This window comes from Ovis aries, chromosome 11, assembly GCF_016772045.2.
Source record: "Ovis aries strain OAR_USU_Benz2616 breed Rambouillet chromosome 11, ARS-UI_Ramb_v3.0, whole genome shotgun sequence".
Lineage (NCBI taxonomy): Eukaryota > Metazoa > Chordata > Mammalia > Artiodactyla > Bovidae > Ovis > Ovis aries.
Window position 1 is genome coordinate 27621709 of NC_056064.1, and position 18403 is coordinate 27640111.

At 45.7% G+C, this 18403-nt stretch overlaps 1 protein-coding gene and 1 non-coding gene across 2 annotated transcripts; both read right to left on the reverse strand.

Annotated features, from left to right (window-relative positions):
• Positions 1-13307: 13307 nt before the first annotated feature.
• On the reverse strand, positions 13308-18391 carry TMEM107 (transmembrane protein 107). Its single transcript, XM_004012679.6, has 5 exons — positions 18148-18391; positions 17922-17989; positions 17720-17820; positions 16889-16985; positions 13308-16654 (listed from the first exon to the last, which is right to left on the reverse strand). Exons 1-5 carry the CDS (start codon positions 18232-18234, stop codon positions 16585-16587), a joined length of 423 nt encoding a protein of 140 aa, XP_004012728.1. The 5' UTR covers positions 18235-18391; the 3' UTR covers positions 13308-16584.
• LOC114117047 (U8 small nucleolar RNA) lies at positions 15706-15841 on the reverse strand. Its single transcript, XR_003590842.1, has one exon. It is a non-coding gene; the product is annotated as a U8 small nucleolar RNA (small nucleolar RNA).
• Positions 18392-18403: the final 12 nt, after the last annotated feature.

Below are 18403 nucleotides of genomic sequence, written 5' to 3' on the forward strand. Positions count from 1 at the left end.
GAGTTTCAGTGCCCTGATTAATTCCCACAGCTCCACTGTCTACTCTGACCATCCTTGAGGAAACGCCTCTACCTCTACCACTTCAGAGTCAGACACCATGCATACTTGGCTATCCTTATCCCAGTCTCCATGAAGCTGCTACCATCAGTATATAGGAACAGGTCTGGATTTTGGAGTGGTTTATCAGTCACGTCTGGTCTGCTAGAAAATACTTCATCTAGTATTTCTAAGTAGTTGTGGTCCCAGGGCCCTTGTCTGGTAGGAAGGTAGCTAGGTTTAGAATTTGTACAACTTCCACTTTTACTGGTGAACTTTCACATAGTAATCTTTTATAATGAGTCATCTGTGCATGTGTGAGCCAATGGTGGCCTCTGTAATCTGACGGGGTTACATCTGAGTGTGGGACCTTAACATTGAGGTGTTGCCCCAGTGTTAACTCGTCAGCTTCCCTCTCCAATAAGGTATTGGCGGGTAGTGCTCAGAGGCAGGGTGGCCATCCGGCCGTGAATGAGTCAATTTGTTTAGACAGGTAGGCCACTGGCCTTTACCAAGGTCCACATTCTTAGGTTAGGACTCCCAAGGCCATTCTGCTCTTTTCATGAGCAAAGATGTTGAACTCTCTGGTTGCATCAGCAAGTCCTAGGGCTGGGGCCTCGGAAAGTTTGACCTTAACTGTTTGAAACGCTGCCTCCTGGCTTGGTCCCACTCAAGGGGGACCTTTTCTTCTCCTTTTAGAGCCTCATACAGGGGTCTGGCCAAGTCTGAAAAATCCGGGGATCCATATGCTTCAGAACCTTGCTGCTCCCAGGAACTCACGGACCTTCTGGCAAGTGGTAGGGGTAGGGATGGGGCAAACTGCTTGCTTCCTTTCAGTTCTCAGCATCTGTTGGCCCTGCGTGATGCTAAAACCTAGATATTTGACTTGTCTTTTACAGATTTATGCCTTTTTCTTTGATACCCGGTACCCAGCTTCCATTAACAGGGAGAGAGGGCCTTTGTTCCTTCTAGGCATTGAGCCTGTGTTGTGCTGGCCAGCAGAAGGTCATTGACATATTGCAGCAGGGCACAGTTTAACTCTTGTCCAGGAAATTTAGCCAAGTCAGCAGCCAAGTCTCTGCTGAAGAGAGTAGGGGGGTTCTTGAAGCCCTGAGGAAGCCTTATCCAAGTGAGCTGTTCCTTGTTTCCTGTATATGGGTTTTCCCATTCAAAGGCAAATAGTGATTGGCTGACAGGTGCGACCCAGAGGTGGAAGAAGGCATCTTTTAAGTCCAAGCAGGTAAACCATTCAGCTGTGGAAGGGATCAGTCCTAGTAGGATGTACAGATTAGGCACTGGCAGGTACAGAGTAATTGTTGACTCTTTTACAGCCCTTAGGTCCTTAACCAGATGGTAGTCGTGTGTCCCTGGCTTTCTTACAGGCAGCAATGGGGTGTTCCAGAGTGGCTGGCATTTTATCAGGAGTCCGTGTTGGAGTAGTCTGTCTAAATGAGCCTGGGTTCCCAGTTGGGCCTCTCAGGGAGTTAAGTACTGTCGCAGTTTTCCAGGTAAGCTCCCAGTTTGAGATCAATCAGAATGGGGGTGTGATGCTTGCTAGGCCTGGGGGGGTTCTCCTCAGCCCAAACTAGTGGGTATTCAGTCTCTAATTCAGGAGGAATGGTCCTCTCTTCTGGAGGGGAGGAATAGAGGCACCATTCTTTTTCTCTCCATACTGCAAGAGTCATAATCAAAGATGAGGGCGGTCCTGTTTATTTTAGCTGGGCTGACCCTTTGGCAGAGAAGGAAATTTGGGCCCCCATTTTGGCAAGCAGGTCTCTTCCCATCAAGGGGACGGGGCAGTCAGGTAAGTAGAGGAATTCCAATACTACCTCATGGACCCCTAATTGGCATCATCAAGGACCACAGAAGGGCCTGTGGGTCTGAGCACCAGTGGCCCTGATGATAGTGGTTTCCTTTCCCAAGAAGGGGGGTACTTGTTGAGTGACCACTGAATGTTTAGCACGGGCATCCGCCATAAAGTCCACTGGATGACCCCTACTTGAATTCTGACCATAGGCTCTTGGGGGCCCAGTTGGAGACAGCCTGGTCCTCTCTAGTCGGATTCTGCTCCAGCTAGCCTGATCAGATTAGCACTGGGTGGCTCGGGTTGATATTGGCTGGGCAGGCCTGCTGCTTTGGTTTTCTTCTCGGGGTGGCTGGGGCACTCATTCTTCCAATGTCCCTTCTCCTTGCAATAGGCGCACTGATCATGGCTGATGGAGTTCCTCTTTCTCAGGTCTAGGCCTTTTGACTTACGAGGTGGCCCCGCTGGGGTGCAGGCTTTAACAGGGCCGCTGCCAAGAGTGCAGCTTTTGCTTCATCCTCTTTTCTGCTCCTTGCCATGCTGTTTGGTCACGATCAACAAACTTTATTAGCTATTTCTAGCAGTTCTGTGGCGTTTTATCCTGCAAAAACCCTTCTAATTTCTGTAATTTCTTCCGGATGTCTGGTTGGGCCTGTCCCACAAAGACCACATTTATCATCCGTTGGTTCTCAGGGGCTTCAGGATCAAAAGGGGTGAAGGCCTCACATAACCTCTCGTAGAAGTCAGCCAGGCTTTCATCTGTTTTTTGCAGCACCTCAGTGATCTTGGCCATGTTGGTAGACTTCTTAGCCCTGGCTTTTACTCCCTGTAGGAGGGCCTGTCGATACCTGTCCAGCCGGTTTTCTCCCTCCCTTGGTGCTGGGGTCTCAATGGGCCTCTTCTTCTGGGAAGGCCTCCCATACCCAGTTCTCCACCTCCAATTGACTCCCTGGGGCATTGACCTGGAGCCGTTCCTGAGCCTCTGGACTCGTTGGTGCTCCTCAGTGTCGAACATGGTGAGGAGAAGCTGCCGACAGTCCACCCAGGTGGAGCGATGAGTCTGGAAAATGGACTCTAAGAAATGGATCAGCACCTGAGGTTTTTCAGAGTATGAGGAGGGTATGATGCTTCCAGTTGAGAAGATCAGTCGTGGAAAACAGTTGGTGGTAGAAGACAGTTCTCCTCTCTTGTGCAGTCCCATCGGGGGCAATACGCTGCAGTCTCTGGGTCTCTCTTAGAGGCATTTGAAGTGTTGGGGCAGCTGGCCCTTGAGCCAACTGGAGATGCCTGCTCACTGCCCCTGGGGTGGCTGGTCGTTGGGGCTTCAGGAGCATCAGGAGGAGGAGGTGAAACGGAGGAAGGTGGACTGTCTGCTAATTGCAGATCAGCTGCTCCAGGCAGGGGAGCTGTAGGGCCATCAGGTGGGGGCATTGGAGGCATGTCTTCAGCCTCGCCCTGGAGGATAGGCAGTTCCTTTTTCTGGCGTGAAGCCTTTTTTTCTGATTGAGCCACAAGAACCTTACATCGCCCCTGACTTGTCATGCAGAACCGAACCCAGGGAGGCCTTAGCTGGGCGATTTCTAACCATTGGTCAATATATGGAAATTGGTCTGGGTGGCCAGGGTCTTAGGTCACAACTCTATATTGCTCAGACAGTGGGCACATCTAAAGTCCCCTGTGGGAGCCATCCAACACCAAAGGAGGGCCACTCTAGGGTACAAAGAGTGCGCAGCTTTCTAGGGGTTGGTTTCACACCATATTCTCCAGAGAATCCTTTGTTAACATTTTAAATCATGTATTTTAAAACAGTAGGTTTTGAGGTTGAACTGCCCATTAAGTGAGAGTTCCCACCCTGTGGTGGTGCCCCACAATGAACAGAGGGAAACACTTTTGTCTGCCTGGCCACTCCCCTTGTGGAGATTTAGGCTCCTCTTAGCATTGGCAGGTCAGTATAAGCCCCTGACTTGGACCAGCCTCACAGGGAGGGTTTAGGAGGGTTTAGATCCCCCAGAGACTGGCACTGTCCTAAGCTGTATGAGGTCACTGTGGAATCACAGGTTGGAATTCACTCAGGCTCTGTAGTCAAAGATGGTGGAGCATGGGCTATCATTCAACACAAGCACACATCCACTGCACATCAGGATTAACAGACCACCCAAGGGAACAAATCCTATTCTGAGTAACCCTCTGGTCACTGGGAAGTGATCAGGCTCCTCTTCCGCCATATGGTGGGTCCTGACTTGGGCAGATGTCCCCGGGGCACTCACCCGTCTGACATCCTGTTCTGGAACCCACTTCTGCTCTTCTTCTATCTAAGTCTGTGCGGGAAGTGGCCTGGGCTATGGCCAACGCAGCCCGTGTGAGGGTAAGTTTAGCTTCATCACTCAGTCGTGCCTGACTCTTTGTGACCCCATGGACTGCAGCACACCAGGCTTCGCCATCCATCACCAACTCCTGGAGCTTGCTCAAACTCACGTCCATCAAGTTGGTGATGCCGTCCAGCCATCTTATCTTCTGTTGTCCCCTTCTCTTCTTTCCCAGCATTAGGGTCTTTTCCAGTGAATCAGTTCTTCAAATCAGGTGGCCAAAGTATTGGAGCTATAGTTTCAGCATCATTCCTTCCAATGAATATTCAGGACTGATTTCCTTTAGGATTGACTGGTTTGATCTTCTTGCTGTCCAAAGGACTCTCAAGAGTCTTCTCCAATACCACAGTTCAAAAGCATCAATTCTTTGGCGCTCAGCTTTCTGTATGGTCCATCTCTCACATCCATACGTGACTACTGGAAAAACCATAGCTTTGACTAGATGGACATTTGTTGGTAAAGTAATGTCTCTGCTTTTTAATATGCTGTCTAGGTTGGTCATAGTTTTCCTTCCAAGGAACAAGTGTCTTTTAATTTCATGGTTGCAGTCACCATCTGCAGTGTGAGGGTCAGTCTCTGACAGCTGGTTGGCACCTGCCTGTCTGTCACTGGGCCAGTGATTCCTCTGGTTCCCTAACGAGGGTGGCACAAGGGACCAGCTCGGTTGTTGTTTCCTGGCCAATGCACCAGAAAATGTTATAGAAACCACGGCGATGGAAAAAGACAAGCAACACTTGGAGATGGAGAGCAGCAGGGTTTATTCAGCACCTGTGCGAGCTCAGAGGCGTTGCCTCCAGAGTGCAGGCTTCCTGGTCCTAGTGACTTTCCCACCTAAGCAGTTTGGGTGACACAATAGGCCGGTTCACAGAAGCAGAGATGGTGAGCAGCCATAAGCAGGCCAGTTTACAGAAGCAGAAGCGGTGAGCAGTAAGCATAGCAGTAAATTTGAGCAACTATTTTAGTTTTTTTTTCCTTCCTCTTCAGCCCAAAGTGGTGGTCACTGCATTCCTGAAAGGGGGCAAAGGGGGCTGATGGCCATGGTCTCTGAGACAAACAGGAGCTTGCTTCTCCCCTCCCGCACCCAGGCTTCCCAGGGCCTCGGGTTATGACAACCTCCTCGGAGCTGCACCCCACCCCCTCCCAGCAGAAGCTTGGGACTGGCTGTGTCACCAGAGGTGTCATTTCCCAGCTGTCTAGGGGAAGTGAGTGAACCCCAGGAGTGTATGCCGGATGTGGGGACTCAGCAGATCTAAAATAAGGTGCTCTCAGCCCCCTCCCTGTCCCTGGTACAGCCACTTCCCTGGTACTCAGGCACTGACATGGAATGTCTGGGTGGCTCAGCCTCTGTGAAAAGGAAGAAAAGAGCAACTCCCCTGATGGTCTCAGATGATGCTGTGGGAGGATAGCTCGTGGTTTTTGGCTCTGCGACTACTCTACTTTCTAGTCAGAGAACAAAGATACCAAATTTCAGGCTTTTAAGTTCTGAAGCCACAGCCTCTGGGTCTCAGGTGAGGTTGAAAGGAGGTATAAACAGGCAGAACTCCCCACCCCCACCCAGCCTCAGCACCCTACGATAGCAGGGGAGCAACTAGTGGAGGACTAGACAAGATGTTAGACACAGTTTTAGAGGTCATTCTCATTCCTGGACGGCCAAATCCAGGGGATATGGAAGGGACAGAACTCAAATACACTGGGGGAGCCAAGGCCATGGGGTGTGGCTTGGAAAGCTGGCACATGGCTCTTACTGTTGGATTCTGGGGACAGAAGCAGCAAGATAGAAATGAGAGCGCGTATGATCCACGGAGGCGGGGACCCAGGACAATTTATCAGGAGGAGAGAACTCTCATTGAGCAGCCCTCCCCACTCACCCCATCTATGTTGTAGTGCTAAGGTACTCCCCAAATTTAGATCAGTGGTGGAAGCAGGAGAAGAGGCGGGATTCATCTGGAAATGACTAAGAGAATGTTTTCTGCAAGCAGGTAGAGTGGAGACTGAAAATAGAGATACACTGAACCAAAAGAAAAATCAATATATTTGTATTAACTGAGATCTTAGCTTCTACATTCACCAGATCAACCTCCAGGCCCCACTCCCAGGGCTCATTCAAAAGATGTGGGAGAAGGCCCAGGGTCACTTCTAACAAGCACTTCCATTGGTTCTGATGTAGGCGACGTGGAAGAGATCTTTAATAAAGGTTTAACAAAGGTTTTCTTTTATGGCTTTTTCCTCTTCTAACAACTGACTTTGAAGTTGGGGTTGAAGGAGGCTGGGTCATTGTCCCACTGACTCATGAACTTGCTCCATCCACATGAGTCAAACCTGACCAAACTAGTAATTCATTTTAGAGACACTGTGTCCCTCAACACAGCGTGTGCAGAAAAGGCCTTCTAATCCGGAGTAGGAGCAGCAGACCTGAGGGAGCACTGCCTGGAGTGGGGACCAGGGCTTAACCCCACAACTCTATCAGCTTCTCAAACCTTGTGGCCTCTGATTTTGCCCTCCAATCTGGAAGACAGGGCCGCCTGCAAATCCCTGGGTTCCTGGAGGGGAGGGAAACTGCCAAGCACCTACTGCCTGTGAGGAACTTCACGTAGATTACCACCACCCCCGCTCAGTGTCTTAATTACACAAATAATGTGACTCCATTCTCCTCAAAAAAAAAAAAAAAAAAACTAGAACACTAGACATATAAAGCTGAGGTCCTCTTGAATATCCCCTACTTTGTCTTTTTGTTTTACTTTCTGGAAGTGTTCACGTATTCCTCCTTTTGGGGAAATAAGTTTTCTTGTTTTATATATTTTTTTCTACTATTCTATATCCTTAAATATAGATGTTGATTATCTTTTTTAAAAATTTCCAAAATGCAAGATCCTCTCACATCTCTCTGTATCTATCTTTTAAAAATTCAGCATTACATTGTAAACTAAGAAACTGGTAACATTCAAATTTAAAAGGTACAAAAGAATGTACAGCAAACCTTTGTCCTGAGCCACACAAGGCCCCTACTCCACACAGCTGCTGTCTCCAGTCATAAATCCTCCAGAATGGTCAGTGCAGAGACAAACATAGGCACAGACATAGATACTTATTTTCTCTTGGAAAATACAAATGCTATCAGACTAAATGCACTGAGTTTCCCTCTAATTTTCCAATTATAGACATTTTTTTTTTCTTGTGCTCCCTGGTATCTCTGTTTTTTTCCCCAGACTTCTTGGTAGGCTTTCTTTTTTTAATACATGGGGGAAATATATGGGAGGAATCTCTATTTTGGAAGCTTTCTTTAACTGTCTGCTGGTCCTTGGCTCTCTTGCTGATATTTAATAGGGAGCCACCAAGAAGCAGAGGGGAAGATCTGTGTGTGTGTGTGTGTGTGTGCATGTGCAGGGGAAGGGCACTCATTGACTGGGCTTTGTTGTAGGACAGTGGACGCCTTTTCACACAGACTCCCAAATGTTGACAAGTGACAGACTTTCTCTGGGGCCATTCAGTTTTTTGAGAGGCAAACATTCCCCATTCTCTGTCTCTGCCCTGTGTGTCTGTGTGGCCGGGCGGTGGGGGTGGGGGGTGGGGGTTGGTGGGGTGGGTTTGAGGGCGGTTCCTGTTTCTAGTCTCAAGCCTCACCCCTTCGGTGCCCGGGGTCCCCAAGTCCAAAGCCTCCCCCAAAATGAGCAGGTGGAGGGGCAGTGTTCGTGACTCGGATGTGAGAGGATAAAGGAGACCCGAATGTCTCAATACGCTGAACACAGGCTCTCAGCCCCCTCTTTGTTCAGCCAGGCCCTGACCCGGAGTCCTGGGACCTCCAGGATCTTCTGGCATCATGTCCTATTTGGTCTGGGTCTGTCAACACCCTTAGGCCGTGTCCAGCCTCCTAAGCCTTGTTGAAATCTTTTAATCCACTGTTTCTTTAGTCCTTGTAGACATATGCCTGTCAGACGCATGTTATCCAGTTAAGTTATCCAGGAAGGCGCAGAAGACAAATGCTCGTGGCCAATCTTCCATGTTTATAAGTCTCACTACAGTTTCTTTAACTAGTTCCCTCAAGGACCAGCTGTGGATTCTCTTTCCTTTTGGCTACCAGTGGGAGAACGTGATCTTAGCTCCCTGACCAGGGATCCAGCCAGGGTCCTCTGCACTGGGAGTGTGGAGTCTTCACCCTAGACCACCAGGGAAGTTCAAGAACTGGCTTTTAGGTGGTTACCAATTCTGTCACTGTCACAACAGTGCTTTTAGGAACATTGTTGTAAATACCTCCCATGACCAATCAGCCCACAGGGCAATCCTGTGAAGTAGGCAGGTTTTTTTTTTCCTTTTTTTTTTAACCTGTGCCCCACGCCACATGGGTTCTTAGTTCCCCATCCAGGGATTGGACCCATATCCCCTGCATTGGAAGTGCAGAGTCTTAACCACTGGATCACCAGGAAAATCCCAAAGTAGATATTGTCTTGATTTTACATCTGGAGACACCTATGGTCAGAGAAGAGAAGGCAATGGCACCCCACTCCAGTACTCTTGCCTGGACAATCCCACGGATGGAAGAGCTTGGTGAGCTGCAGTCTATGGGGTTGCTGAGAGTTGGACATGACTGAGCGACTTCACTTTCAGTTTCATGCATTGGAGAAGGAAATGGCAACCTACTCCAGTATTCTTGCCTGGAGAATCCCAGGGACAGGGGAGACTGGTGGGCTGCAGTCCATGGGGTTGCACAGAGTCGGACACAACAGAAGCAACTTAGCAGCAGCAGCAGCAGGGTCAGAGAAATGCCTTGATAGGGTCCTTTTCGAAGTTGGTTAGTCAATTTTCTTTTTATATGTAGAATATCTCTTAAAATTTTTTTGTATAAAGCATAATAAAGTGATATCTTTTTAATCTGTGTAGTTCTCCCTGCTATGCGCAGAAACCAGACAGGCAAGCAGATAATGAATGACAGTGAAGCATGGTCTCAGTGAGGAATGTTTCAAAGGAGAACCCAGCACGGCAGGCCTGGGAAGCCTCCTGATCCCAAACTCTCATTCTGCAACCTTCTATTCATTAGAAATTCACTGGGGTTAGCAAGCTCCTCTACCAAACACTTGCTGAATTGAGTCAGCTGATCTGACCTGATAGCCAGGAGTCTCTGGTTCTGGTTCTATCTCTCTGTCTGAGTGATGTCCTCAAGCAAGGTGCTTTCTCCTCGGGCCTCTTCTTCCTTGTTTATTAAATGAGGGCTCTTTCACTCTGCTATGCCAGGCACCATGCTGGCACCTGGAGCTACACTAGTATATAAGAAAACGGTTCATGAGAACACAGCATGGGGAAGTTCCCTGGTGGTCCAATGGTTAGGACCCTCATTCACTGCTGAGGGAGCAGATTCAATCCCTGGTCTGGGAACTAAAATCCCACAAGTCGTGCAAAAAAAAAGAAAGAAAAAAAGAAAGAAAGAAAGAAAAATGTTTGTCGGTTACACCTCAATAAAACTAAAAGGAAAAAAAAGAAGCACCCACCGGGATTTTTGATGGATATAATGAGCAAGTGATCAAGACACTTGCCAACACAGCTCAGACAGACTTAAACCAGAAAGGAGACTCTGAGGGCTCACATGACTGGAGAGTGACTGGAAACAGCAGGATCCAGGTGCTTGTATGATGTCATCGGTGATTGGTTTCTCCATATCCAGCCCTGCTGGACTCTGCCTTAGCTTCATTTCCAGACAGGGAACAGAAGAAGCTGCAGGCTCACAATCTTTCAATCTTTTAAAATACTAGGTTGTTTTTTTTTTTTAATGAATATGGTTCAAAATTGCAAAAGTTCAAAAGAACAGATGGAGAAAGTCTCTCTCCCACCCTTTTTCCCAGTCCCCCAGCTTCCACCGCTCAGCCACCAGTCCTCCCAGTTCACCTCCTTCCAGAGATGCTCTGTGCATATAGCTTTCCGTTCTTTTTTTTCTCTTTTTCCTTTTTTAACACAAATGGAAGACCACTACACGAACTATTCTGCAACTTGCTTTTGTCACTTAAGTATCTTGGAGATGGCTCCAGAACCATGTATAAAGTTTACTTTGCTCCTGGCTGCACAGTATTTCATGGTTATGTTAATGATACCAATCCCCCGTTGACAGACATTTGTTTCCAATCTTTTGCCATACAAGCAAAGCTGCAAGGAATAATATACACATTCCCATTCTACCTGTGTGCAAATGTGAAGGGCTAGTTTCTAGATGTGAAAATCCTAGGTCAAAGGGTAGGTCTTGGTCTTTGTAGACCTACAAAGGGTAAATCCTAAGTCTTTGTGACGGTGATTTTGATGGAATATTGGCAAATTGATCTCAGGTAGATGTGTGGTTTTTTTTTTTTTTTTAATGAAAGGTTTATTCAGGGAGCTACACACTCATTACACAGAGTGTGGGCCATCTCAGAAGGTGAGAGGCACTAGGGTGTGGGGTTGTGTTACCGATTGTTACTCTCACCAACAAACAGATGAGGCCTGTTTACGTAAAGCCAATACCCTCTTCAGCTCTATGAAATTTTCTTGGTCATTGATGACGTAAGTTAAGCATGATCTGCATTTCTCGTGTGGTAAAAAAAGTCAGGTATCTCTTCACATACTTGAGAGTTCTTTGTCTTTCCTTTTCTGTGAAATGTCTACCTAATTTTTTGTACATTTTTATTGAGTTATTTTTCTTATAGATTTGTAGGACATTTTTATGTATCAAATTTAGCCCTTTCTAATATGAGTTATAAATATCTTCCTTTAGACTGCCATTTACCTTTTTTAATTTTTTTACCATACATACTTTTAACATTTTAAGTATATATTTAAATATATCAATATTTTATGACTCTTGAATTTTGTTGAAGTCTTCCTCACTCCAAACTATTTACTTCTGTGGTATTCTTACCAAAAATGCATAACCTCAATCTAACCATGAGAACACATTGGAAAAATCCAAACTGAGGGGCAGTCTGCAAAGTAACTCAATAGTACTCCACAGATGTGACAAGATCATGAGAGGGAAAAAAACAAACAAACAAAAAACCAAAGGACTGTCTCAGATTGGAAAAGCCTAAGGAGACGTGACAACTAAATGCAATGTGAAATCCTGGATTACACCCAGAATCAGGAAAAAAAAAAAAAAAAAGCATCAATAGGAAAACTGGAAAAATTCAAATAAGACTTGCGGATTAGTTACTAGTATTGTATCAAAACTAACTTCCTTGTTCCCTAATTATAACCATAGCTATGCAAGGTGTCAATATTTGGAGAAGTTGGGTGAAGGGTATATGGGAAATCTGTATTATTTTTGAAGGTTTTCTGTGATCTAAAGTTATTTAAAATAAAAAGGTTAGAAATGTCAAGGTTTCTTTAAGTGCTTTTTGGTTTTATTTTTCAAACTGTAACCTTTGATCTATCATTCATATTGGTATAAGGTATTGATCCATATTTTCCCCAAAAGGCTACTCAGTTCTTATAAACTCTTTTTTCCTTGCCTTTTACTTTTTCTACACTGGGTTTTGGTGTGGTATGTGAGCTTTCCTCTAGTTGCCAGCATGGGCTTAGTTTTGGAACCAGCATCCCCCTGCCTTGGAAGGTGGATTCTCAACCACTGAACCACAAGGGAAATCCCTAATAAACTTTATTGACTAATCCCTTTCCCCACTGATCTTTTTTTTTTTTAACTTTTAAATCATAAAAAATAAATAACATAAAACTTACCATCTTAAACTTTTTTAAACTTTTTTTTTAAAGTTGTTGTTGTTTTTTTTTTTTTAATTTGGACCATTTTTAAAGCCATTGAATTTGTTACAGTATTGCTTCTGTTTTATGTTTTGGTTTTTTGGCCACAAGACAGGTGGGATCTTAGCTCCCTGACCAGGAGTCAAACTCATACCCCTGCATTGGAAAGGCAAGTCTTAACCACAGGACTGCTAGGGATGACTCCATTTTAACCATCTTTAACTGTTCAATTCGGCAGTGTTAAGTATATTCATATCATCATACAACTAATCTCCAGAACACTTATCACCTTGTGAAACTGAAACACTACTCATTAACAACTCATTTTCCTCACCTCCCTCCCCCCTCACCTGCCACAACCTTGGCAAGCACCATTCTATTACATTCCATCCCTATGTGCTGCTGCTGCTAAGTCACTTTAGTCGTGTCCGACTCTGTGCCACCCCATAGACAGCAGCCCACCAGGCTCCCCCGTCCCTGGGATTCTCCAGGCAAGAACACTGGAGTGGGTTGCCATTTCCTTCTCCAATGCATGAAAGTGAAAAGTCAAAGTGAAGTCACTCAGTCATGTCTGACTCTTAGTGACCGCATGGACTGCAGCCTACCAGGCTCCTCCATCCACGGGAGTCTCCAGGCAACAGTACTGGTGTGGGGTGCCATTGCCTTCTCCGTCCATTCCTATGAATTTGAGCCAACTCTTGGAACCTCATATAAGTAGAATCCAGCAGTATTTGTTTCTTCATGGTTGGCTTATGCTGATTAACAAGACACTAAGTTCACAATAAAATGAAAACCTATTTTTTATGCTAATTGGCAAAGCGTCTGGTGTTGACTAAGAGATATACAGTTGAAGTGGATGAAGAAATTGAGGCACAAAGCGGTTAAGTGATTTACTGGCCATCACATAACCTTGGAGGAGAGCGGGTATACTTTACACCGCTCCATAGCTCACTTCCGGTCTCTGCCCCCGGCTAGGGCTCACAGAACAGAGCCAACCCATGGAAACCAGCACCATCTAGGTGATGTCTGAAGATAAGAGGTGGATGAAGTCCCCAAGGAGGAGTGACCACCAACATTTACGGGGGAAAGGGAGGAGACAACTCAGTGGCTGGCCAGCTGTGGGTTTTCAATCAATATTCATTGGATGAGTCTAAGAAGCAGCAGCCAGAATAGCTGGAGGTAAGCCAGGGGAACTAATTTTCGGAAAGGAAGGGAGAACAACTTTCAAATGAGGGTAATGGTCAACATATAGAAAAGAGGTCGAGCCAAAGTCTGGAAAAGAACCTCTGGATTTAGGAACAAGGAACTCACTGGTGATGAACGATTTCTTAGCATTGGAAGAGCAAGAAAGTACTGGTAAATGTTTAACAACCCACTCTCCAAGAAAAGTATGCATTCAAATGTGTACATAAGTTTATTATAAATTTTGCTGATATAAAGGATGCATAACAGAATCTGCAAATAATAAAATATACAATATTCTGTATTGTAAATTCTATTCTTGTATCCATAATTTCATAAATGGAATTATATCATAAGTATTAATACAAGGATAGTTCTAACATAAACATTGGTCGATCTTTTTATTTACATTTTTGATTAAGATAAAAATGAAACACTGAAGATATGTTGAGACTTCACAGGTTCCTCAATGACTTGAGTGATTCTTTGCTGGTAAGTTTTCAAATCCTGGGGGAATACTTCATTGATTTGTGTGTGTAGTATTTATAGTATAACAGTTACAGACATGACACTTAAAGACTTAACCTGCATTGTTTAACATTTTCTCCATCACTGTTTAAAACCTAGACAATCAGCAAAGCCTGATATGTAGCATTTGCCAATTTTGGGAGTATAAATACTCCCACTTAGGCAAGTTTCAAATTACTAACTTAATGTCACTAAATTAATTGGAAAGAGATACAAAGCAGTACATCATTTCATAGTATTCTCACCATACAGATACCATAAATGCAAACAACCTCAAAACCATATAATAGCAAATTTATAAGATAACCAGGAAGTGAGGAGTATTTCTTACTGTTTTTCTGGTTTGTTTGTTGTCTTTTTTTTTTTAGGTCATATTATTTATTTAATTGCAAGTTTACATATTCAATTTTTGATATAGCTGTTTTTAACAAATCAGCCCATAATTTTTCTGGAAAAACAAACAGCTTTCACAAATCAGTAAGCACACCACTGGGTGTGGTGAAAGTCAGGCTGTCATGGGATGTAACTCTCCTGGTCAAGCCTGTAACCATGACGGGCAATATCCACCTTTCTTGCCTCCTGGATAATCTGCTCCTCTAACTCTCTGCTTCAGCCACACTCCAAGGCCTCACTCAAACTGCTCCTGTAGGAGCAACATTTCTGACACCTGGGGCAGGTTATCCCTACTCCATTCCATCTGCAAGTCGAGTTTGAAACATTTATCATAATGTTATTAAAGTACTCTGGGAGTACCAGAGATTGTTGTCTTCCTGAGCTATAGTACCTGTGATGGCCCAGGCCGAGTATAGGTCATATTCACATCTATTCCCTGGGTACCCACTATATAGTGTATAGTAAGTGCTGAATAAGTATTCTCTGAGTGAATACTCACGAAGAAGGGCTGTGTGCAGAGACAGAAAGCATCACTCGAGGAGGCTCCACCAGAAAAGATCTCCTTTGATGACTTTCGCTTATTTAGAATGGCCTGGGCTCCACCATTTAGGACTAAAAAGTATAGATTAAAACCTCTACACTGAATCTTTCCTAAAAAAAATGTGCCCCTGTGAGAACACTTAACCTGTGACAAGGCAGAACTTTAGACTCTTCTCTAATGCCAAATAGTGTGTTTCAATAACTTTCTTTGGAACATGTTCTAGCCAGGGGCTACCAGACAGAAACTAGGGTGGGTGTTTTAATCAGACACTGAGTAAACAGGTAACCTTTGCCAGGTTTCTGGGCTGGGCTCCCCAAATACCAGGGACGACTACCCTTTAGCACGTGACCCTTCCTGGCATGGCAAGAGAGAAGTTTTGACAGGCATTCATTCATGACACCAAATGTGACAGACATTAAAAGAACCACTTTTTGGAAAATCGGAGGTACACAGAACGTCCCCTCGGGTAAGCTTCATGAAATTAAGCGGAAAAAAAAAAAAAATACTAGCTAGCAAATTGGGATTCATGCAAAGAAACGAATCGGATTCATGCAAGGAAAGGAGTCGTGGTTTGGGTCCCTGGCGTTGGGAAAGAACCCCTGAAAAAAAAGGAAACGGTTATCCACTCCAAGACTCAGGCCTGAAGAATTCCATTCAGACAGGATTAAGTGACTTTGACAAATCAACCACGAAACTAAGTATCACAAGAGTTTAAAAAACAAACAAACTTACAAACCATCAACCACGAAACTATCACAAGAGTTTAAAAAACAAATTTACAAACCGTACTCTACACAAACATACCCAAACCAAACACCCTCAGAGGAAAAAAAAAAAAAAACACACCCCAAACTTTACAGACACTATTAGGACCAACACTGCTGCTGCTCCTGCTGCTAAATCGCTTCAGTCGTGCCCGACTCTGTGCGGCCCCATACACGGCAACCCAACAGGCACCCCGGTCCCTAGAATTCTCCAGACAAGAGCACTGGTGTGGGTTGCTATTGTCTTCTCCAACGCATGGTGAAAAATGAAAGCGAAGTCGCTCAGTCGTGCCCGACGCTACTTCAAGTACAACTAAGGAGACAGTACTAAAAACTCAATCTAATCGTAAAGTACATTAACATCACGGATCGCCAGGAAGAATCAGATAGGAGCAATCAGGGTGTTGCAAGTCCTGATTACGCAGAGCCGTTAATCACGAATCATGCGAGCTCCAATCATCATGTTCTATTCTGCCCTCCAAAAGGAGGAACAGGTAAGGATTATCCTACCTGACGATACCGAGAGGACTGCAATATTCCGTACTCCGGTAATAAGACTCCGCTAACAGGTAGGGTGAGTAAACGACATGTTAGTTCGAGCCATCTAAAGCTATCCAGGTTCTTCCACTTCTGTTGTTCAATTTATTTGCAGATGTTTTAAAATAAATTTTTCCATTTGGCTGTCAAAAAGCAAACGCTAATCCCTCCCAGAATGCTTCACTCACTTTAAGAGCTCGAGGTACTAAAGTATAACCTTATTTACATATCTCCGCCCACTCCCTTCCGTCAGAAATCTACCGTAATAACTAGAATAGAAGCGACATTTAGGGTCTTACAGTGCAAGGCTGGAAAACAGCCTTCCGTTTCTATAGTAGTTTGGCCACCCCAATTTTCTCCTGAAATTTTTGTCTTGATTTTTTTCTTTTTCTTTTTTTTGGCCACGCTGCCTAGCATTCAGGATCTTGGTTGCTCCACCAGGGACTGAACCCGCTGCAGTGGAGGCGTGGGGTCCTAACCACTGGACAGCCAGGGAATTCCTGCAGGAATTCCTGTAAGTTTGATCTTACCCTAAAATATATTTTATTACAAAGGACTGTAAACAAAACACAGATAATCCCAGACTTGAGAGATAATTACCCTAACACTGACATCGTTCACCAAACGCAGTGTTAGAAGGAGGGCTGAAGCCTCCCTCTTCCAGGAAGGGTGAGTAGTCCTTCGCTCCTTCAGCCTTCATCCCTACTTCCAGTCACGAAGATATCAGAAAGGTTTCTTTTTCAGGCCAAAGACGCTGATGAATAATGTTATTTCGGTGACAGCCGGGAGGGCACTGAGGAAGGCAGGTGATGGGTTCAGAGTTTCTTCTAATAAAAATACCCAGATCCCCAAGCCAGCGATCCCACCCCCCGACCCCCTGAAGTGTAGGAGTGGAGGACTTCAAAAAGACTCGGGAATGTTGAGTGGATCTGGTATGTTACACATGGAACAAAGGGCTGGGTAGGGGAATCTTCAGATTTAAAGTAAACCTCCCTTCCCCATCCTCAAACATTAGGTGCTACCATACCTGCAAAAGACAAAAATGTACCAATACATGGTGCACTCCCAACGCTCAAATATGAAGAAGGATAGGGCCACAGATGCACTACAGTGAGCCCCGATGGCTTGGGAATACACCAGAGTCAAGGAAAGCCTTTGGGTCAACAGGTAGTGATGAGCCAGAAAAGGCCGGTGATGGGCCTGGCATCTGCATTCACAATCAGCTCCTGGTGAGCAAGGCATCTCTTGCTCCCTTTACCACACTGCAAAGGCCAGAGCCAGCAGCCCAGATTTTTGGGTTTTAGGATGGCCATGTGTAGAGGCCAGAGCTGAGCCTGCCCTGTTGGGAAACCAAGCTACCTCCATCCCATATCTAGTTTGGATCCTTCAGGTGAAGTAGTAGACTCCTGATCTACTCCAAGCACACAGACATGCTCACAGTGACACAATACACTGCTGGGATCACTCTCCAGTACCCTGGTGTTGAGAGCCTTCCCTGATCCATCTTCCTCACTTCCTTTGTCTCTTCGGCATTCCCATAGTGCTTTGTATCTTAACATCTGATGGCACCCGTGCTTATCACACTGAATTGCAGATGTCTGTGTATCTGCCTCTTCCTCAAGATAGAAAACTGTTGTACTCTCATCTTGAGATCTCCAGTGCCTGGTGAGTAGCAGGAGCTCAAAAAGTGATCAGAGATTGTATTAAATCTTCCACATTGCCTAACATCTCTCCACAGGAGGGATTCTGTTTGCCTGCTAGAGCAAACGCCATTGTGCCAGAAAGGCCTAGTTAAGTGGCTGAAGGGCGTTATGGTGGACAAGGGCGAGGAGGAAAGGAGTACACGTAGAAAGGATACAGATGAGGCTCTGGGTGCTGTTGAACATGGAAACTCCTAAGAAGAAACCAGCCAGCTCCACTGCAAAGAGAGCTAGGGTGACAGAGAGCGCTGCCACCAGCCTGCAGAAAAGAAGGAAGTGGCTTAGGCCTTCTGAACTTTTTCTAAGACCCCTTCACTCCCTCTACTGCCTAATTCTGCCCACCCTGTCCCACATGCTCACTGAATGTCCTGCTTCTCATACTCTTCAGGGGTGAATCTGAGAGGCAGGCAGGCCTGGATGTTGCTGTCCTAGGGAGCAGGGCAGAAAGAAACAGAAGTTGAAAGAGGGTCTGGCGGCTGGATATGGGAAGACCCCACCGTGTAAGGCCCCGGGAGAGAAAGGGTGGAGTGGGGCTGGGACCACCCCAAATTGGAAGGAGGAACGAGAAGAGGGCCCTGGGTCTTACCCTGGACCAGAATAAGGTGATGACGACCACCAGATGCGCCAGGAGCGTCAGAAAGCGAGAGGGCACGAGCCCTGAGATCCGGCCCATGGTTCCCAGGGGAAGAGGTACCGCCTGGAGCAGAGGCCGTTTGTCTCTGGGGCTGGAAGCTCAAGGAGGGTCACTCCTCAAGTCTCCCAAGCTAGCAGACAAAAATTCGACGTACGCCGCTTTCCCGCTTACGCTGGCACCGCTCAGTTGCCTTAGTAACCGCAAAAAC